Raw genomic sequence first — 17,183 nt, forward strand, 5'->3', positions numbered from 1 at the left:
TAAGAGGGCATCCGTGTTTCTGTGACGCCTGACCCACAGGCAACCCCCACGTCTCACACCATCTCCACCGTCTGACTCTTGAAAAGTGTGGGTACATTTGCTGTCACTCCCCATGCCTTCCTCCATCCCACGGCTTGACTTTTAGGGTCACCACGCCCCTGAAAGGCCTTCCAGTAAGGTGACTGCTTTGTTGCCAAACCTAAGGTATGTTCTATTGTCACCTCCTGGCCTCTTGGTGACTTTGGCCCTCCTGACTCTGTTTTCATCCGCCGGTTCTGGGCACCCTGCCCTGGTTCTCTGTGAGGCCACTTTTCCCTGTCCCTCTCTCCCACCACCAACGTGGCCCTCTGCGGGGCACCCCCAGGGTCTGCACTGACACTGGACCAGCTCCTTCCTCCCTCATCTCTTGCAGGGCCTCGGCTCTTCCTGTGCATCATTCCCCACAGCTGCCCTGGCCGGAAACCAGGCCTCGTGCCCCACCCTGACAGGCACCCCGACTCCTGTAGGAGCCCCCTCATCTGGCTTGGAGATAAAGGGCCCACTGGCCACCTGAGGGCTTTGAGTCTTGACTCTCATTAATCCATTTTCCTTACTGTAACCAGGGAGATCTTTCCTAAGTGCGTATCTGCTCAGATCCCTAACCTGGCTCTGCAACCATTATCCACAGTTTAAAATCCAAGCTTCTTGGGGCGCCTGGGTGGCTCAGTTAAGTGTCTGACTTCAGCTCAGGTCATGATCTCACGGTTTGTGAGTTCGAGCCCCCCACATCAGGCTCTGTGCTGACAGTTCAGACTGGCGCCTGCTTCGGATTCTGTCTCCCTGTCCCTCTGCCCCTCCCCTGCTCACGCTCTGACTCTGTCTTTCAATAATAAATAAACATTAAAAAAGTAAATAAAATCCAAGTTTCTTCACGTAGCCTATGAAATCTGGGTTTCTGGTCCCTGCTGGCCCTATAGCTTCCTTCATCTGCCCTTGGTCCCCAGCCCTGGCCTTCCCTCCCATTTGCCTGGGGTCTTTGCTCCTTCTGGGAAACACAGTGGAAGTAGATGGCTCCTCCTCCTTCTCCGGGAAGCCCTCCCTCCACCCCTTCTCAAGTGGGCTTCCCACTGGCACAGAGTCCCCCCCCCCCCCACGACAGCTGTCTCCCTACCAGGCTGGGAGGACTAGGCAGGCAGCGCTCCTTCCAGCTACTTGCACAGTGGTATTCCTGGCACAGAGCAGGTCCTGGTGACATTGCGTCCTTCTCGGGTTGTACTGGTCAGTCCTCTGGACTCAAAGCCCTCAGGCGGGCAGTGGGTCCTTTGTCTCTGTGCCCTCACATGGCCCCAGGTGCAGGGCACTGGAAGGATGCTAGTTCAGCGAACAGGTCGTTTATATTTCAGAGTCAGTCCCTTCGATGGGTTCATCAGAATCAGCCTGTTCACGGGGAGCCTGGGTGGCTCAGTCGGTTAAGCATCCAATGTCGGCTCAGGTCATGAACTTGCAGTATCCGAGTTCGAGCCCTGCGTTGGGCTCTGTGCTGACATCCTGGAACCTGGAGCCTGGATTCTGTGTCTCCCTCTCTCTCTGCCCCTTCCCCACTCACTCGAATTTGTAAAGGACATATTTGACAGGCTTCAATGACAATTAATTCTAAAGACAGCTATCAGAATCAATACTGGTATAAAAAGCAGCATTCGTTTTCATGTGACTAAAATGTCAGTCGCTGGGAGCAAGAAATCCCAAACTCTAAATCCTTCACATACCTTGGCACTAAAGTCTGCCTGCATGGTTCCCAAAGAACGACATGTTATTTCATTATTAGCCTTTACAATTCAATGTTGCAAGAGTAACGTGAACTTTTTAAAAGATAAGCTTTACAAGAAAATAAGATACAAGATAAGCGTTTTTCTTAGATATTCTTTTTTTTCTGTGAAAATGGTAACTTTGTGTTTTATTATAGAATCCCTTTTTTAAAAACATCAATAATGACCAATATTCCCACCACTCCACCCCCACCCCGCAGACCGCATATAACGCACCAGAGCTGACGCCCATTCGTACATCCCACCCACAGATGGAAACGTCTGCTCTCCACAGAAGGAAGACACTCACTTTAGCAGTTGTATGCCCTTCATGTCAAAAGTTTCCATCAGAATGACACCTTCCACCAGAGGAAAAAAAAAATAAAAATTTGTTCAGAAGTAACCTAAGCTTGTTTTTAAGTATTTAGAAAACCATTTCCAACTTGTTCCTCCCTAAATATGCTCATCTATTTTTGTAAAAATGTACACTCATTTCTATTAAACTGAACTCTTGGATTCCTAAATTAACTCTTAAAGGGGATCCTATTATTCTGTTTTGATTTCCTTCCTTTGTTAACTGCCACTTAAGGAAAAAATGACTCATTCTCCAAGTTGCCGTGGTTTTCATGTTTAAATTTTACACATTTTACCAAAATCTACTATGTTAAAAGTATCATACAATCTGTGTCATAAACACAGCCTCTGTCAGCGAGGCATAATAAACGGTGGATTTTCCGTGTTTCTCATCTGGGACAGATGAATTTAGTTGAGTTAGCGAGGGTGACCCATGATGGTAGGCCACTACCAATCCCTTTGAGGATAATGGCCAAGGGAAAATTAAACATCGGGTGTCGGAAGCGGAGAAAGGAAGCCACATCAGAATTTATTCCCAAGCCTTGCTCCTGAAGTGGCCTTTGTTATCCACAAGATTCAAAGGCAGATAAAGGTATTCCATCTACTTAAATTAAAATAACACATTTTTGATGGGGCCACCTGGGTGGCTCAGTTGGCTAAGCATCCGACTTCAGCTCAGGTCATGATCTCACGGCTCCTTAAGTTTGAGCCCCTTGTCGTGCTCTGTGCTAACAGCTCAGAGCCTGGAGCCTGCTTCAGATTCTGTGTCTCCCTCTCTCTCTGCTCCTCCCCCGTTCACGCGCTCTCTCTTTCTCAAAAATAAATAAACATTAAAAAAATTTTAAATAACACATTTTTTTCTGAACGCATATAATTTTATCATCCACCAAAGTACTTTTAAAAATACATCCTTTAAAGAAGAGAGGAAAACAGGAATACCTATTATGACATTCAATTTCCTTCAGACAGTAATTTTCTTGGAATGTGGCTGAAGTTCAGATCCAAATCAAAGATGATAGAACCTCTGGCTGAGTCATCGGCAATCAAATTATTTTTTCTCCCCCAAGAAAAGTCATTTGGTAAAATTTGACATGCATTCATGATTTAAAATTAAAAACTTAATGTCTGCACAAACCAGGAGCAGAAGGGAACTTAACCTGACGGATTAAATTTATCAAAAAAATCCCCTGAAAATATCCCCTATAGATAAGATGGAAAAGACTATTACTTTGTACTGTAGGACCAGCACTAAGTCAATCAGAAAAGACATAAAAGACAAAGGACTAGAAAGGAAGAAACTATTATTATAGTAAATAACACAATTATCTGTACAGAAAACCCCCCAAAATCTACATACGTACTACCGGAAGTAAAGGTTTAAGGGGCACCTGGGTGCTTCAGTGGGTTGAGCATCCAACTCTTGATTTCAGCTCAGGTCATGATCTCAGTCGTGAGACTGAGCCCTGTGTCAGGCTCCACGCTCAGAGTGGACTCTCTCTCTCCCCCCCTCTCTGTCTCTCTCTCTCTCTCCCTGCTCCTCTCCTGCTCGAGGTCTCTCTCTCAAAATAAATAAATAAACATTAAAAAAAAGAGAAGGTTTAGCAAGGAGGCTGGCTATAAACTAATAGAAACAAATCAATTATATCTTTATACTCCCACAATAAACACAATCATCTAAAAAGCAAACACAAGGGCCACCTGGCCAGCTCCGTCGGTAAAGCACGCAACTCTTGATCTCCAGGTGGTGAGTTTGAGCCCCGTGTTGGGGCGGAGACTATTTAAAAATAATAACAAATAAAAATATAACTATGGGGGCACCTGGGTGGCTCGGTCGGTTAAGCATCCGACTCTTGGTTCCAGCTCAGGTCGTGATTTCACAGTTCATGAGTTCGAGCCCCGCATCGGGCCCTGTGCCGACAGTGTGGAGCCTGCTTGGGATTCTTACTCTCTCCCTCTCCCTCTGCCCCTCCCCTGCTCTTGCTCTCTCACTCTCCCAAAATAAATAAACTTAATAGAAAAATAAATAAAACAAAATTATAAAATAAGAAGGTGCCTAGAAATAAATCTAATAAAAGATGTACGAGCAAAGCTTCTGGAGAAACTTTATAAAACTCTGTGGGACATTGAATTAAATACTCGTATTACCGAGGATCAAGAGTTTTTATAAAGCTACTGTAACCAAGACAGTGTGGTACTGGCACAGGGACAGACTCGTTGACCAGTCGAACAGAACAGAGAGCTCAGGAACAGACCCACGGATATGGAGAACTTGGAGAAGGACAGAGGCAGTAGTGTAGATCCATGGGGAAACGATGGACCGTGGAATAAACGACACCAGGTCTGGCGGTTATCGGCATACAGGGCTCAAAATTGGACCATCACCTCCCAGCACACACAATAATCAGTTCTTGAGAGATTACACTTAAAACTTTCAGAATAAAAGGTGTGGAAGTATCTTTATGATACCGAGGCGTCGAAGGGTTTCTTTCATCAAGAAACAAAAATGTGTTGACGATATAAGAAACGAGTTGTAAACTTAACCAGAGTCAGAACTTTTTTGCCGATTACTGGAAAGACGGAGAAGGCCATAATGAAAAAGAGAAAAAAATTACAAACAAAGCAGATATTCATGATATGTACAGGCAACCAAAGATTATTATCGCGAATATATAAAGAATGACGAACCAATAAGAAGAAGACAACCAAGTGTTTAAAAACGAGCAAACAACATGAGCAAGCGTGTCACAAAAAGAAACACCAGTGATATAAAAACACGGGATGAGATGCTCATCAGTAATTCAGGAAATACAAAATAAGACCACAGTGAAACCGCCCTCTAAAACCCACTAGATGGGCAAAATCGAGAGTCTGCCAATCCCAGATGCTAGCAACGATGGGATTTGGTGAGGCTGACATGACCATGAGTTAGAACTACTGCTCTGAGAAGCGTTGAGCACAGTAGCAGAGTTATATTGTTCAAACATATTTTCTGGTCCTCCCTGCGCAAAGATTACGCTCTCTGCCCTGTTCGATGCCAGCCTCACCACATGACTCGCTCTAAAGGTTAGACTCTAACCAACCAGCTCTGAGCAAAGTGGCACATATGCCTTTGCCCTGAGACGGCCAGTGTTCCAAGCAGAAGCTCCCCCTCCCCCTAAATCTGAGTGAAATCACGTGGGACGGAGCCACTCTCAGCCTGCCGTGGCCATGTAATGATAGCAAGAAATGCTTGTTTTGTCAAGTCCATGAAGATTGTGGGGGGGGGGGGCAGGGAGGGACATTTGTTATTTCTGCATAACTTAGTTTATAAAGTTGAACATTCATATGCCCAAAGGTCCAGAAATTTCACTCGAAGGAAGTTTCCCTAGAGACACTCTTCCACAAGACACACATGAGAAAAAACATTCATACCGAGGCGCTTGGGTGGCTCAGTCGGTTAAGCGTCCGACTTCGGCTCAGGTCATGATCTTGTGCATGAGTTCGAGCCCCGCATCGGGCTCTGTGCTGACAGCTCAGAGCCTGGAGCCTGTTTCAGATTCTGTGTCTCCCTCTCTCTCTGACCCTCCCCCGTACATGCTCTGTCTCTCCCTGTCTCAAAAATAAATAAAGGTTAAAAAAAAAATTCATACCAACATTGCCTATAATTGCAAAAAAAAAAAAAAAAACAAAACAACTGCAAATGACTCACATATCTTTTGATTCAGAACGCATTGATAAATTATGGTATATTTGCAAAATTATACAATCGTTAAAATGAATGCATTCTAGTTACACACAATTATATGAATGAATCTTATAAATAGAACTTTGAGTGATTAAACCAAGTCACATACAGTGTAATATCATTGTCATAAGGCTAAAAAACAAGCGAAACTAAATAACGTAGTTTTGGAGTACATACATATGTGAGCAATGATTTTTTTTAAAGCAAGGGAATCGATCGAATTGATGTTCCTGAGAGACGGTGCCTGGGGGTGAGGTGGAGAGGTAGGCAGAAGATGAGGGAGGAAAAGCAACACGGAGAGGATGCTCTGACCTTGACCCTGACCCTATAAAGGGTCAGATGTTACATATTTTAGGCTCTGTAGAGACCATACAGTCTCTTGCACAACTACTCAACTCTGCTGTTGTGATGCAAAAGCCACCTGAGTGTGGCTGAGTGTTCCCATAAAATTTTATTTATGGACTCCGAAATTTTAACTTCACATACATACATACATACATACATACATACATACATGTCATGAGATATTAGTCTTATTTTGATTTGTTTTTCACAATTTAAACATGTAAAAATCACGTTTAGCTCAGAAGCCATACAAAGCCTCAGATTTGGTCCTTCGGGGTCTGGCAACTTCTGCTCTCGGACCCTGGTTGGGCTACGGGCTCACGGGTGTTCATTCTAGAATTGTTCATTCCTACCCGTTTCCTCGATTAGTATATCAAATATTATGTTTAATGGTTTTAAGAATTAAAAACACATAAGCCAATTCTTTTTAATGGGCAAAACAGATGAAGGGGCTCAAGAGACACAAACTTCCAGTTGTAAAATAAATAAGGCACAGGGATGACGAGTATAGCACAGGGAGTACAGTCAATGACACTGTAATGACATCCTATGGTGACAGATTGGGACTACACTTATAATCGTGGTGAGCTTGAGTAATGTACAGAATTGAGCCACTATGTTCTACACTGGAAACGAATATAACATTGCTTGTCAATTACACTTCACTAGTAAATTAAAAAAAAAACATTAAACAACAACAACAACAACAAAACATAAACCCTGTCTCGGAGAGGAGAGTCACAAAGCAGAAGACACAAGGGTGGAGGGGACCACAAGATGTGCAAAGACATCCGAACTCTTTCCAAAACTCTTCCTGAAGGTCTGAGATATTTTGCCCTTGACCTCAAATTTGGGCCCTGTCATAATTTCCCTCCTCACATTAGTAGAGCTCATTGTGTCGAATGTCTGAACCAAAGGAAGATTCGGTTGGGGGTATTTCCTGCATCTTATGGCTTTTTGTCTTATTAGCGCGCACACACACACACACACACACACAAAATGGAATTAAATTTGATTATCATTTTAGCTGGACCATTGGCCCACATGATTTCATTTGAAGTATAAGTCTCTTTAGAATTCAAAAACAAAAAAAGAAAAGAAAAGAAAAGAAAGCATCTCAAGGCTATTAAACATTATCTAGAAAATGCCCCGGTCCCACACATCCACTTAAAAGGGATACATTTTTTAAAGGCCAACCTGTTAGCATTCTGAGAAAACTTGGGGGGTAATCCTGAGTCTTATCTAGGATGGTCTTTTTCGATTTAGAAAGCTACGATAGAGGGATCACTCATGTTTCTGTGCTGATTCTTCTCAAGACAGTCCCAGCGGCTGCTTCACAGAATAGTGTGAACACACTCTCCTTCTTCTTCTTCTGGAAATCGGCAGCTACAGGCATCTTCCTCTTGGGCGGTTTGTACTGGTCTCATAAACGCTGAAAAGTAATTTAAAAGTGAGTCATCTTTTGTTGTCGGCTTTAACCATTTGACAGCCCGGTTCCACAAATCACAGTCACAGGACATCTTCTAGCAACCGCGCTCAACTTTGATTTGAACAAGTTCATCGACAAGAAAAGCGATAGCACGCACGGAAGAGCTTTTTCTCAGGATTGTTTGCAATGTCTTTTTGCCAGTTACTCTTATTGGCCCTGAACAGTGATTGTCTTTATTTTCTGCAAGGGCTTAAAAACTCGAGCGTGAATCACTGGAGCATAAAATTAGTCATATCCCGAACGTAAGCATAGTTTCAATTCAGCGGTGCTTATTTGAGTCTTAAGGTGCTTCGATTACACCCTAGACACTTTCTTTTGAAGAAAATGCTTATGGCACCAAGATATTAGATACTCCCACCACTTCCATCTCTGCAATGAAAGAACTGATTTGCACATTCGCTCCCAGGTTTCCTTTGACGCGTTGGTGTGAAGTAATTTGTGTTACCAACGAGCAGCTCGGCATCTTAAACTGAGTTTTTTTTTTTTGAGTAGCGTGACGAAGCAAAAGCGCCTGCCTCGATATCACATGCTTCTTACTGTAAAAAATCACCGAAGGGAATGACCTCACCCAGACGGCAACCGCGTGTGCTCCTGACTTTGCTTCCCCTTCACAAGAAGAACGACTAAAGACTATTCAAGGGTTGGGGCGCCTGGGTGGCTCAGTCGGTTAAGCGGCCAACTTCGGCTCGGGTCATGATCTCGCGGTCTGTGAGTTCGAGCCCCGCGTCGGGCTCTGTGCTGACAGGTCAGAGCCTGGAGCCTGTTTCAGATTCTGTGTGTCCCTCTCTCTGACCCTCCCCCATTCACACTGTGTCTCTCCCTGTCTCAAAAATAAATAAATGTTAAAAAAAAATTAAAAAAAAAAAAGACTATTCAAGGGCAAGACACCACTGGCAGAATCCTAGGATGCAGGGGTGAGGCCGAAGCATGCCCCACCTCGACACTACAGAGGTCAAGACAGACTGTATTAGAAGAGTGAGAGAAGCAGCCACTGTTGACCTCAATGCCCCTCCATCAGGCCAGCACAGCACCACACAGAAAGGTTCTTCCTGAGCCTCCGGCCCCTCCAGTGCCAAAGAAAAGAGAACCCCCAGGGGACCACCAGCCTCTCCCAGCACTAGGGCCGCTTTGCAGGAGCCCCTGTTCTGATCTCATGCCACTGGGATGGTAGAGGAAGCTTCAGGGTCCAACCACTGGGAATCTGACGGCAGTGGAGAAGGGGGAGGCGCTTACGGCCACCAGCACACAGATCCTGGCCTACGGAGTACGAACTTGAGAAGCCCGAGTAGCAAACACGACCAGTAGCTTTGTTCTTCTGCAGAGCCAAGTTGAGGGCTCACCCTGAACAGGAAAGCTGACAGGGTGCAAATCTGCCTGATTCAGACCCTCGAGCAAGGGGGTTTGGCCACCCGAGAGCCTGGTTTGCCCAGGCCCAGGCAAGGAGCTGAACCACAGCTCCACCTGCTGTGGGGAATGTCTTCCAGCCCCATGTGACCTGAAGGGCCGGCGACAACCCCTGCAAGCCCAAATTCAATAGCCGGCGAAAGTATCTTTCAGGAATGAAGGAGAAACCAAGACACTCTTGGCTGAAAAACTAAGAGAATTTGACACCAGAAGTTCTAGCCAGCACATGGGGCTCCTGGGTAGCTCAGTCGGTTGAGCATCAGACTTTGGCTCAGGTCATGATCTCACGGCTCATGAGTTCGAGCCCCGCGTCAGGCTCTGTGCTGACAGCTTAGAGCCTGGAGCCTGCTTCGGATTCTGTGTCTCCCTCCCTCTCTGCCCCTCCCCTGCTCATGCTCTCTGTCTCTCTCTCTCTCTCAAAACTAAGTAAATATTTAAAAAATTGAAAAGAAAAAGAAGTTCTAGTCAGCACAATAAGTCAAGAAAAAAAAAAAGACATACAGTTTGGAAAGGAAAAAATAAAACCGTCTCTATTTGCAGATGACATTATGGTCCACGTAAAATCCCCGGGAATTCACAAAATCCTCCCATGACAAACAAGTGAGTTCAACAAAATCAGAATACTAGATCAAGTTACAAAAATCAACCGCATTCCGATAATAGTAGCAATGAAGAGGCGGAAACCAAAATTTAAGATACAAGACCACTTGCAATTGTTAAGAAACTTTAAATGCTAAGGCCTAAAGTTATCCAAATACGTACAGGACGTCTGTGCTGAAAACCACACAATGCTGATAAAAAATAAAAGAAAATATACATAAATTGGAGAGACATATTTTGTTGCACTGGAACACTTTACCTAGTAAAAGACATCAGTTCTCACCAAATTAATATACAGGCTGAACACAACTGGTTTCAGAATCCCAGCTGACTTTTTTGTAGATACAGATAAGAGTGTCCTAAAATTTATATGGCAATGAGAAGGAACTAGAACAGCCGAAACAATTTTTAAAAAGGAGACTAAAGTGGCAAGAATCCACCGACCCTCTACCTAAACTCAAAACTTGTTTTATAGCTGCTTTAATCAAGACTGTGTGGTATGGGCAGGGAATAAACACACAGATCAGTGGAACGAAAGAGAGAAACCAGAAATAGCACCCACGCAAGTACCGCCAACTGATTTTTTGACCAAGTCACAAAAGTAATTCACTGAAGAAGGATGGATGCTTTCAACAAACGATACTGGAACAAGTGGACATCCCCAGGCAAAGTAAGTAGATAAATAAATGAATAGGTAACACTGAAAAAAATCTTGATGTGAACCTTTCACACCTTATATAGCACTTAGCTAAAATTAAACCATGGATTTCAATGTAAAACATTTAGAAGATGACACAGGAGAAAATAAAAATCTTTGCGATCCAGAACTTGAAGAGTTCTCAGACGTGACTCCATAAATTAAAACAAAACAAAACAAAAAACTGGCAAGTTGGATTTATCGAAATTAAAACCTTTCTCTCTAGGGGCACCTGGCTGGCTCAGTCGGTGGAGCACGCGACTCTTGACCTCAGGGTTGTGAGGTGGGGTCCCATGTTGGGTGTCGCGATGACTTAAAAATAAAATCTTTAAAAAAATAAAAGTAAAGTAAAACCTTTCTCTCTGCAGAAGACCCTGGGAAGAGGAAGAAAAGGCGAGCTGCAGAGTGGGGCCAAACAATGAAACCACACACCTGACGGAGGACTCATCTAGAAGATACGAAGAACTCTCAAATGTCAACAGTAAGACTGGCAAACAAAAGTCCAATCGGAAAGCAGACCGAAGGCACGAAGGAACCTTTCACTGAGGAAAACGCACAGATGGAAAGTCAGTACATGAAAAGATGTTTGTTCGCTCCCTAGGGCAAGGCAACTGAAGACCAAAGTAATCCACCACCGTAGGCCTCTTCGAAAAGCTGCGTAAGACACCGTGGCTGCACAAAATGCTGGTAAGGATGAGGAGACGTTTTTCACTCACACCGCTGGTGCAATGTCAAAGGGCACGACTCCTCTGGAAAATAGTTCAGCAGTTTCTTCAAACAACAAACATACGCCTACCATATGACCCAGAAATTGCCCTTCTGGGCATTTATGCCAGAGATACAAAAATGTAAGTCCACGCGAAACTTGTGCGCGATTACTCACAAAGACTTTACATGCAATAGTGAGAAACTGGAACAACCAAAATGTCTCTCAGTAGGTGAATGGTCAAACAAACCGAGGTTCAATGATGCCACGGAATGCTGGTCGATGGTAAGGGAAAAACAAAAAAAAGGCCACTGTGGAAGCACATTAGACCTCGGGATCTCAGGGACATCGACCTGAGTGAAAAAAATCCATTCTTAAAAGGTCACACGCTTATAATCCACTTATTATATTGCATGCTTCTATCTATATCACCTTCTTAGAGTGTCAGGTGTAGGAAATAGACTCGTGACTGCCAGGAGTTGGGGTGGGGGGAGGAAGCGGATGTGACCACAGGGGACCTGCAGGATGGGGATCCTTGCGGGGAGGGGACAGTTCTGTATTGATTGTGCCAGAGTTTATGCCAGTCCACGCGCGTGATCAGGTGACAGACAGCTGTGCACACACGACACGCCAATGTCAACTGCCCGGTTCGGATATTGTGCTACGGTTACGGAGGATGCAACCCCATGAGTGGCACGCGAGACTTTTCTATACTGTCTTTACAACGTCCCGTACACCTATAGTTATTTCAAAACAGAAAGTTTGTGTAAACGACCTAAAACCTTAAAAAATGGATTACAGTTCATCGCGTCTCACTAATTGCCCATCACTACTCTCCCGAAGCATTTTTATAAAGAACTCCATTGTAACCGGGGCTGAAGGTGGGAAGGATAATTCTTTAAATCAGAGGTTTTGGTAAGAGCTGAGGGGGGGGGATAACTCTGTTTTCCCGTGCATTGTGGGATGTTAGCAGCCTCCCTGACTCCTTTCACCAGGTGCCCTCCACCCCCTCAAGGTTGTGACCACTCAAACTGTCTCCAGACATTGCCAAATTGCCAAATTGCCCCTGCTCGAAACCATTGTGCTGTACTAGCCCCCCAAAAGGAAACTTTTCCTTTCTGCTATAAACACTCTTGCCTCAAAAGAGCTCATAACAAATACAATTGTGTTGGTCTTACGTCGTTTGAGTAAGTACAGGAGTTTCTTTCTGCTGTGTTTAGCAATAGAGAAACAGAGAGCCAGAAGGAACACCAGGAACAGCGCGGCAGCTGACGTGAGCGCAAGGAAGACGACGAGGATCTGGGAGGTAGGCCCTTCAAAAAAGAGCAAGAGGAAAAATGCAAAATGCATGCAGATATACAGTTTTGCAAATATGCTCACATCTACATGGGTGTAAGTCACACTGGTAAACCCCCATTCGCAAAGACAAGTGGTACCTTGGACATCTCGAACCAGCTAACCTGATCGACTTGCCTGCGTATAAGAGACCTCTTTTTAAAAACCTAAGGAATTCTCCTAGAGGCCCACACACATCACGCGCTTTGGCTTCTCTAGAATATAGAAAATATGGGACTCCATAGCCGCCTTTATGTCGCATTATCAAAGGTGAGGTGTTTGGGTCAAGTCTCACCTTGCTCTGCTTACTAAGGTGTGTGTCAAACTGCATGACAAACACTTGAAGAAAACTGGTGGGCTTCTAGATGCCAGGATACAAGAAGGGAGGCACGGACGAGGTGCCTGTCGTAGGCAGAGACGTGAGACATCACGGCACTGGGGCGACTTCGATTCCAATCGGAAGAGCCATAATACATTCCCTCCGATTTAATAGCAAGGAGTCACCTACCTGGATCTCTTGCAGGGGCGGGTATGGTGGCAGAGGTTGCAGGTGGAAAGAAGTCGGACGAAGCTGGTCCACATAGCACATCACGTTCCTTCGTCCCGTTCACAAGTACAGACTTGCCATCCAACGAACAGCTTAGATGGTCCAATGAAAAGAGTTCAGAGAATTAATTTAGGTACAGATCATTCTCTTTAAAAATACTGACATTTCCCATCCAATAAAGCAGCCTAGTGACGAAGCCGTGTGGGTCTGGGTTCATAAAGATATTGTGGAAAATGCCCATTTGACTGGCTGGCTTCCTCCAGCTTTTACGGCTCTCTGTAGTTCATCCTATTCTACCCACCTAACTGGATTCTTCTTTCTTCCCAGGCTGCGGAGCCTTGTCCCATGACAGCTTGGTTCACTGTTGGACTGGTTAGTCTCTCACCCTCCATTTCCTTTTTTTTTTTTTTTTTTTTAGTTTTTTAATCTTTATTTATTTTTGAGAGAGACAGAGCATGAGTGGGGGAGGGTCAGAGAGAGAGGGAGACACAGAATCTGAAGTATGTTCCAGGCTCCAAGCTGTCAGCACAGAGCCTCACATGGGGCTTGGACCCAAGGACCGTGAGATCATGACCTGAGCTGAAGTCGGGTACTTGACCGACTGAGCCACCCAGGTGCCCCAGATCACCCTTAATTTCTTAAACGTATTTGACCATGTCTGGCATATATGAAGGACAGACAACCTGGCATAAGCGTTAGGAGCTCTTAACCCTAGGACCTGTGGGCATCAGACAGACTAGGGTTTGAACCCAGGGTCTGTCCCTTTGCAGAATGACCATGGGCAAGTTAGAAAATCTCTCTGGGCCTCAGTTTTCTCATCTGCAAAATAAGGAATACGTGCCCCCCCGGACTTTGTGAAGAGCAAATGAATGGCCCAAGGACACACTTTTATGGGCTGGACTCTATGAACCCAGACCCACACATCCCAATAAATGGAAGCTATCATCATCACCGTCACCATCACCATCATCATCATTGTCCTTATTTCTTTTCCCCTGTCCCTTTACCTAATGTAAACCCACTCATTCTCCAAAGCCCAGTTCAATCCCACTTTCCACGCAGACTCGCTGACTTCTCTGAACTACTTGTGTCATAAGACGTTAAAAACAACAACAACACTTTTCCAATCTGTATGAACCAATATTTTTGTAAAACCTAAGAATGTAAATGTAAAATAATAAAATGATTTCCCAGTAAGGGTGGCTAGGCTGGGTGGCTCAGTTGGTGAAGCGTCCAACTCTTGATCTCAGCTCAGGTTTTGATCTGGGGGTTGTGAGTTCAAGCCCTGTGCTGGGCTCTGCACTGGGTGTGAAACCTACTTATAAAATAAAAAAATAAAAATAAAAATAAAGATTTTCTAGCCAGAAAATCAAATGAAGAAAGAACAAAGGCATACAAAATACAAGACCTAAATTTTTATTAGGTGACTCTGCCGATTACCTCAAAAGTTTCTACATGCTTATTCTTTTTGAAAAAAAAAATTTTTAACGTTTATTTATTTTTGAGACAGAGAGAGACAGAGCATGAACGGGGAGGGTCAGAGAAAGGGAGACACAGAATCTGAAACAGGCTCCAGGCTCTGAGCTGTCAGCACAGAGCCCGACGCGGGGCTTGAACTCACAGACCGCGAGATCGTGACCTGAGCTGAAGTCGGCCGCTTAACCAACTGAGCCACCCAGGCGCCCCAGCATGAACAGGGGGAGGGCCAGAGAGAGAGGGAGACACAGAATCCAAAGCAGGCTCCAGACTCTGAGCTGTCAGCACAGAGCCCGATGTGGGGCTTGAACTCACGGAGCATGAGATCATGACCTGAGCCGAAGTTGGACGCTCAACCGACTGAGCCCCCCAGGCGCCCCTCTACATGCTTATTCTTAATGTGTGTGGTGTTCTTGCCACGGACAACCAACTGTCTGTAGGTCAGCACCCGTCCGCGGACCACAATTTGAGTAGCTCTGGTCCTGATCACACAAGGCAACAAGCATATTCTCATGTATGCTGTTGGCTGTTTTACTTCTGTGATGGTCGTGTCTGCCCAGGTAGATGTTATGTTTTGGGGGGTAGGAAATACACTTTACCCTTCCTGTACAATTCTCAGTGCTGGCATTGTACTTGAAGATGGGCTGATCGATGAGGAAAGTAAGAGGCAGCAAAGAGATTGGAAGGCAACAGAACAGAACAGCTGGGGCTGAGGGGCTGATAGTAACAAAGTTCCAGCAAATCTGAGCTAAATGCTCTGGGCGTTGCTTCTGGAGAAAATGCCCACTTTGTGCATCAAATCACTATTACCTCATACTTCTCCCATGCTCTCTATTCGTATGTCCTTCTATACCTATACTTGATAGATTTTTTAAGTAGGCTCCAAGGCCACATAAAGGCTTGAACTCACAGCACTGAGATCAGGAGTCACGCGCTCCACCAACTGAGCTAGTCAGGCGCCCCTGTATACTGGATAGATTTTTAAAAGCTTCAGTGAAAACATTCTTTTTCTTTAAAAAGGTTAACCCAGAGGGGCGCCTGGGTGGCTCAGTTGGTTAAGCGTCCGACTTCGGCTCAGGTCATGATCTCGCGGTACTTGAGTTCGAGACCCGCGTCGGGCTCTGTGCTGATGGCTCAGAGCCTGGAGCCTGCTTCGGATTCTGTGTGTGTGTCTCTCTCTCTGTCCCTCCCCCGCTCACACTCTGGCTCTCTCTCTCTCAAAAATGAATAAACATTAAAAAAAACAAAAAGGTTAACCCAGATTTTTTATTTTGAAAGCAAAAGGAAATTATACATACTTTGTCCAGGGTCGACAGGTCCCATGTTTCTGATCATTAAATGTCCCAAAGCAGCAGTCTTTACAACCTTGCATAAAAATTAAAGCAACAATAAGAAAGGGAATATTTTCATGATTTTACAGCTCTCTCTGAGATGAACATAATTACATAATAATAAAGGCATTAACTTAGTACAATCTACACAGATTGTTCAACAATGCTCCTGGAAACGAACCCCCAAGATGATTAAAATTTTCATTCTAATTGTACATAGAGGATTTTATATATATGTAGAGAATGTATGAAAATACATAATCCTGGTGAATAACAAATGTTGAAATTTCAAGTTTTTTCCATTGATTGCAAAATAATTTTGTAAACATCATAGACTTGACTCAGTGGTTCATTGTGTGTTACTTTTAGTTTCTACTAATCTATGTTCTACTTTATATTCAAAGGACCAAGACCTAAATCAATGACATACATCTAGAGAACAGACTTGCACTAGATTGAGGAAGAGTGAACTTACCTTCTTTGGTTAATTCTTGACCTTGTTTACAATCCTGCTCACACATGGTACATCTTTCCCCCAAGCAGTGGAATCCTGAGATGCACTCACACTCTGCATTGCTGGTGGGGGAACACATTTTCTTGGTCCTGAAAACACCTACAAAGTTTCCCAGTGTTACATTACACTTGACCTCTGAACCCAGGAAGAAAATTTATGTTCTGTGATTTATTTTATTTTTATTTTTATTTTTATTTTTTCAACGTTTATTTATTTTTTGGGACAGAGAGAGACAGAGCACGAACGGGGGCGGGGCAGAGAGAGAGGGAGACACAGAATCGGAAACAGGCTCCAGGCTCTGAGCCATCAGCCCAGAGCCTGACGTGAGGCTCGAACTCCTGGACCGCGAGATCATGACCTGGCTGAAGTCGGACGCTTAACCGACTGTGCCACGCAGGCGCCCCTGTTCTGTGATTTAAAAAAAACAAACAAACAAAAAACCATGCTCAAAAACAAACAAACCCAAAAAACAAAACAAAAACAAAAACAAAAATAAAACAAAACAAGGCAAACAAAACAAAACAAAACCAAAAACAAAAAAAAGCCACATGCTCACTCTATTTACGATGTTCCTAATGACCTTCAAGTATAAAGTTTGTTTTTAAATCTCTACAGAAGACATTTTTACATCTTCCCAATTAAAAGCTTCTCTCTTGTCAGATATGTGTTTCCTCTAATATTTAAAAGCTCAATCCACAAATTACTGCTTTTACAGTGAATTATTTTACTGGACTTGCCTTTTGACAAAGGAACCAGCCTATTTAACACTTAACACTTTCCATCGAAATCAATACACTAGGGAATAAGAACCTGTCCTCCCAACACAGGTCTGGGTAAACAATACATCTTTTTTTTTTTTTTTTTTTTTTTTTTTTTA

The 17,183-nt window shown here is 44.1% G+C and overlaps 1 protein-coding gene across 8 annotated transcripts in view; it reads right to left on the minus strand.

The window, feature by feature from the left end:
• Positions 1–5,846: 5,846 nt before the first annotated feature.
• Positions 5,847–17,183, minus strand: part of TNFRSF9 (TNF receptor superfamily member 9) — a 29,448-nt gene continuing 18,111 nt past the window's right edge. For all 8 annotated transcript variants that reach the window (XM_053206526.1, XM_027060530.2, XM_053206520.1 and 5 more), the window contains 5 exons: positions 16,268–16,405; positions 15,760–15,826; positions 12,947–13,077; positions 12,282–12,416; positions 5,847–7,639 (listed from right to left, as the gene is read on the minus strand). In XM_053206526.1, coding sequence (XP_053062501.1) covers positions 7,542–7,639; positions 12,282–12,416; positions 12,947–13,077; positions 15,760–15,826; positions 16,268–16,405 — 569 coding nt within the window. In that variant the 3' untranslated portion in view covers positions 5,847–7,541. The remainder of the gene's footprint in view (positions 7,640–12,281; positions 12,417–12,946; positions 13,078–15,759; positions 15,827–16,267; positions 16,406–17,183) is intronic.

Source organism: Acinonyx jubatus, chromosome C1 (genome assembly GCF_027475565.1).
Source record: "Acinonyx jubatus isolate Ajub_Pintada_27869175 chromosome C1, VMU_Ajub_asm_v1.0, whole genome shotgun sequence".
Taxonomy (NCBI): domain Eukaryota; kingdom Metazoa; phylum Chordata; class Mammalia; order Carnivora; family Felidae; genus Acinonyx; species Acinonyx jubatus.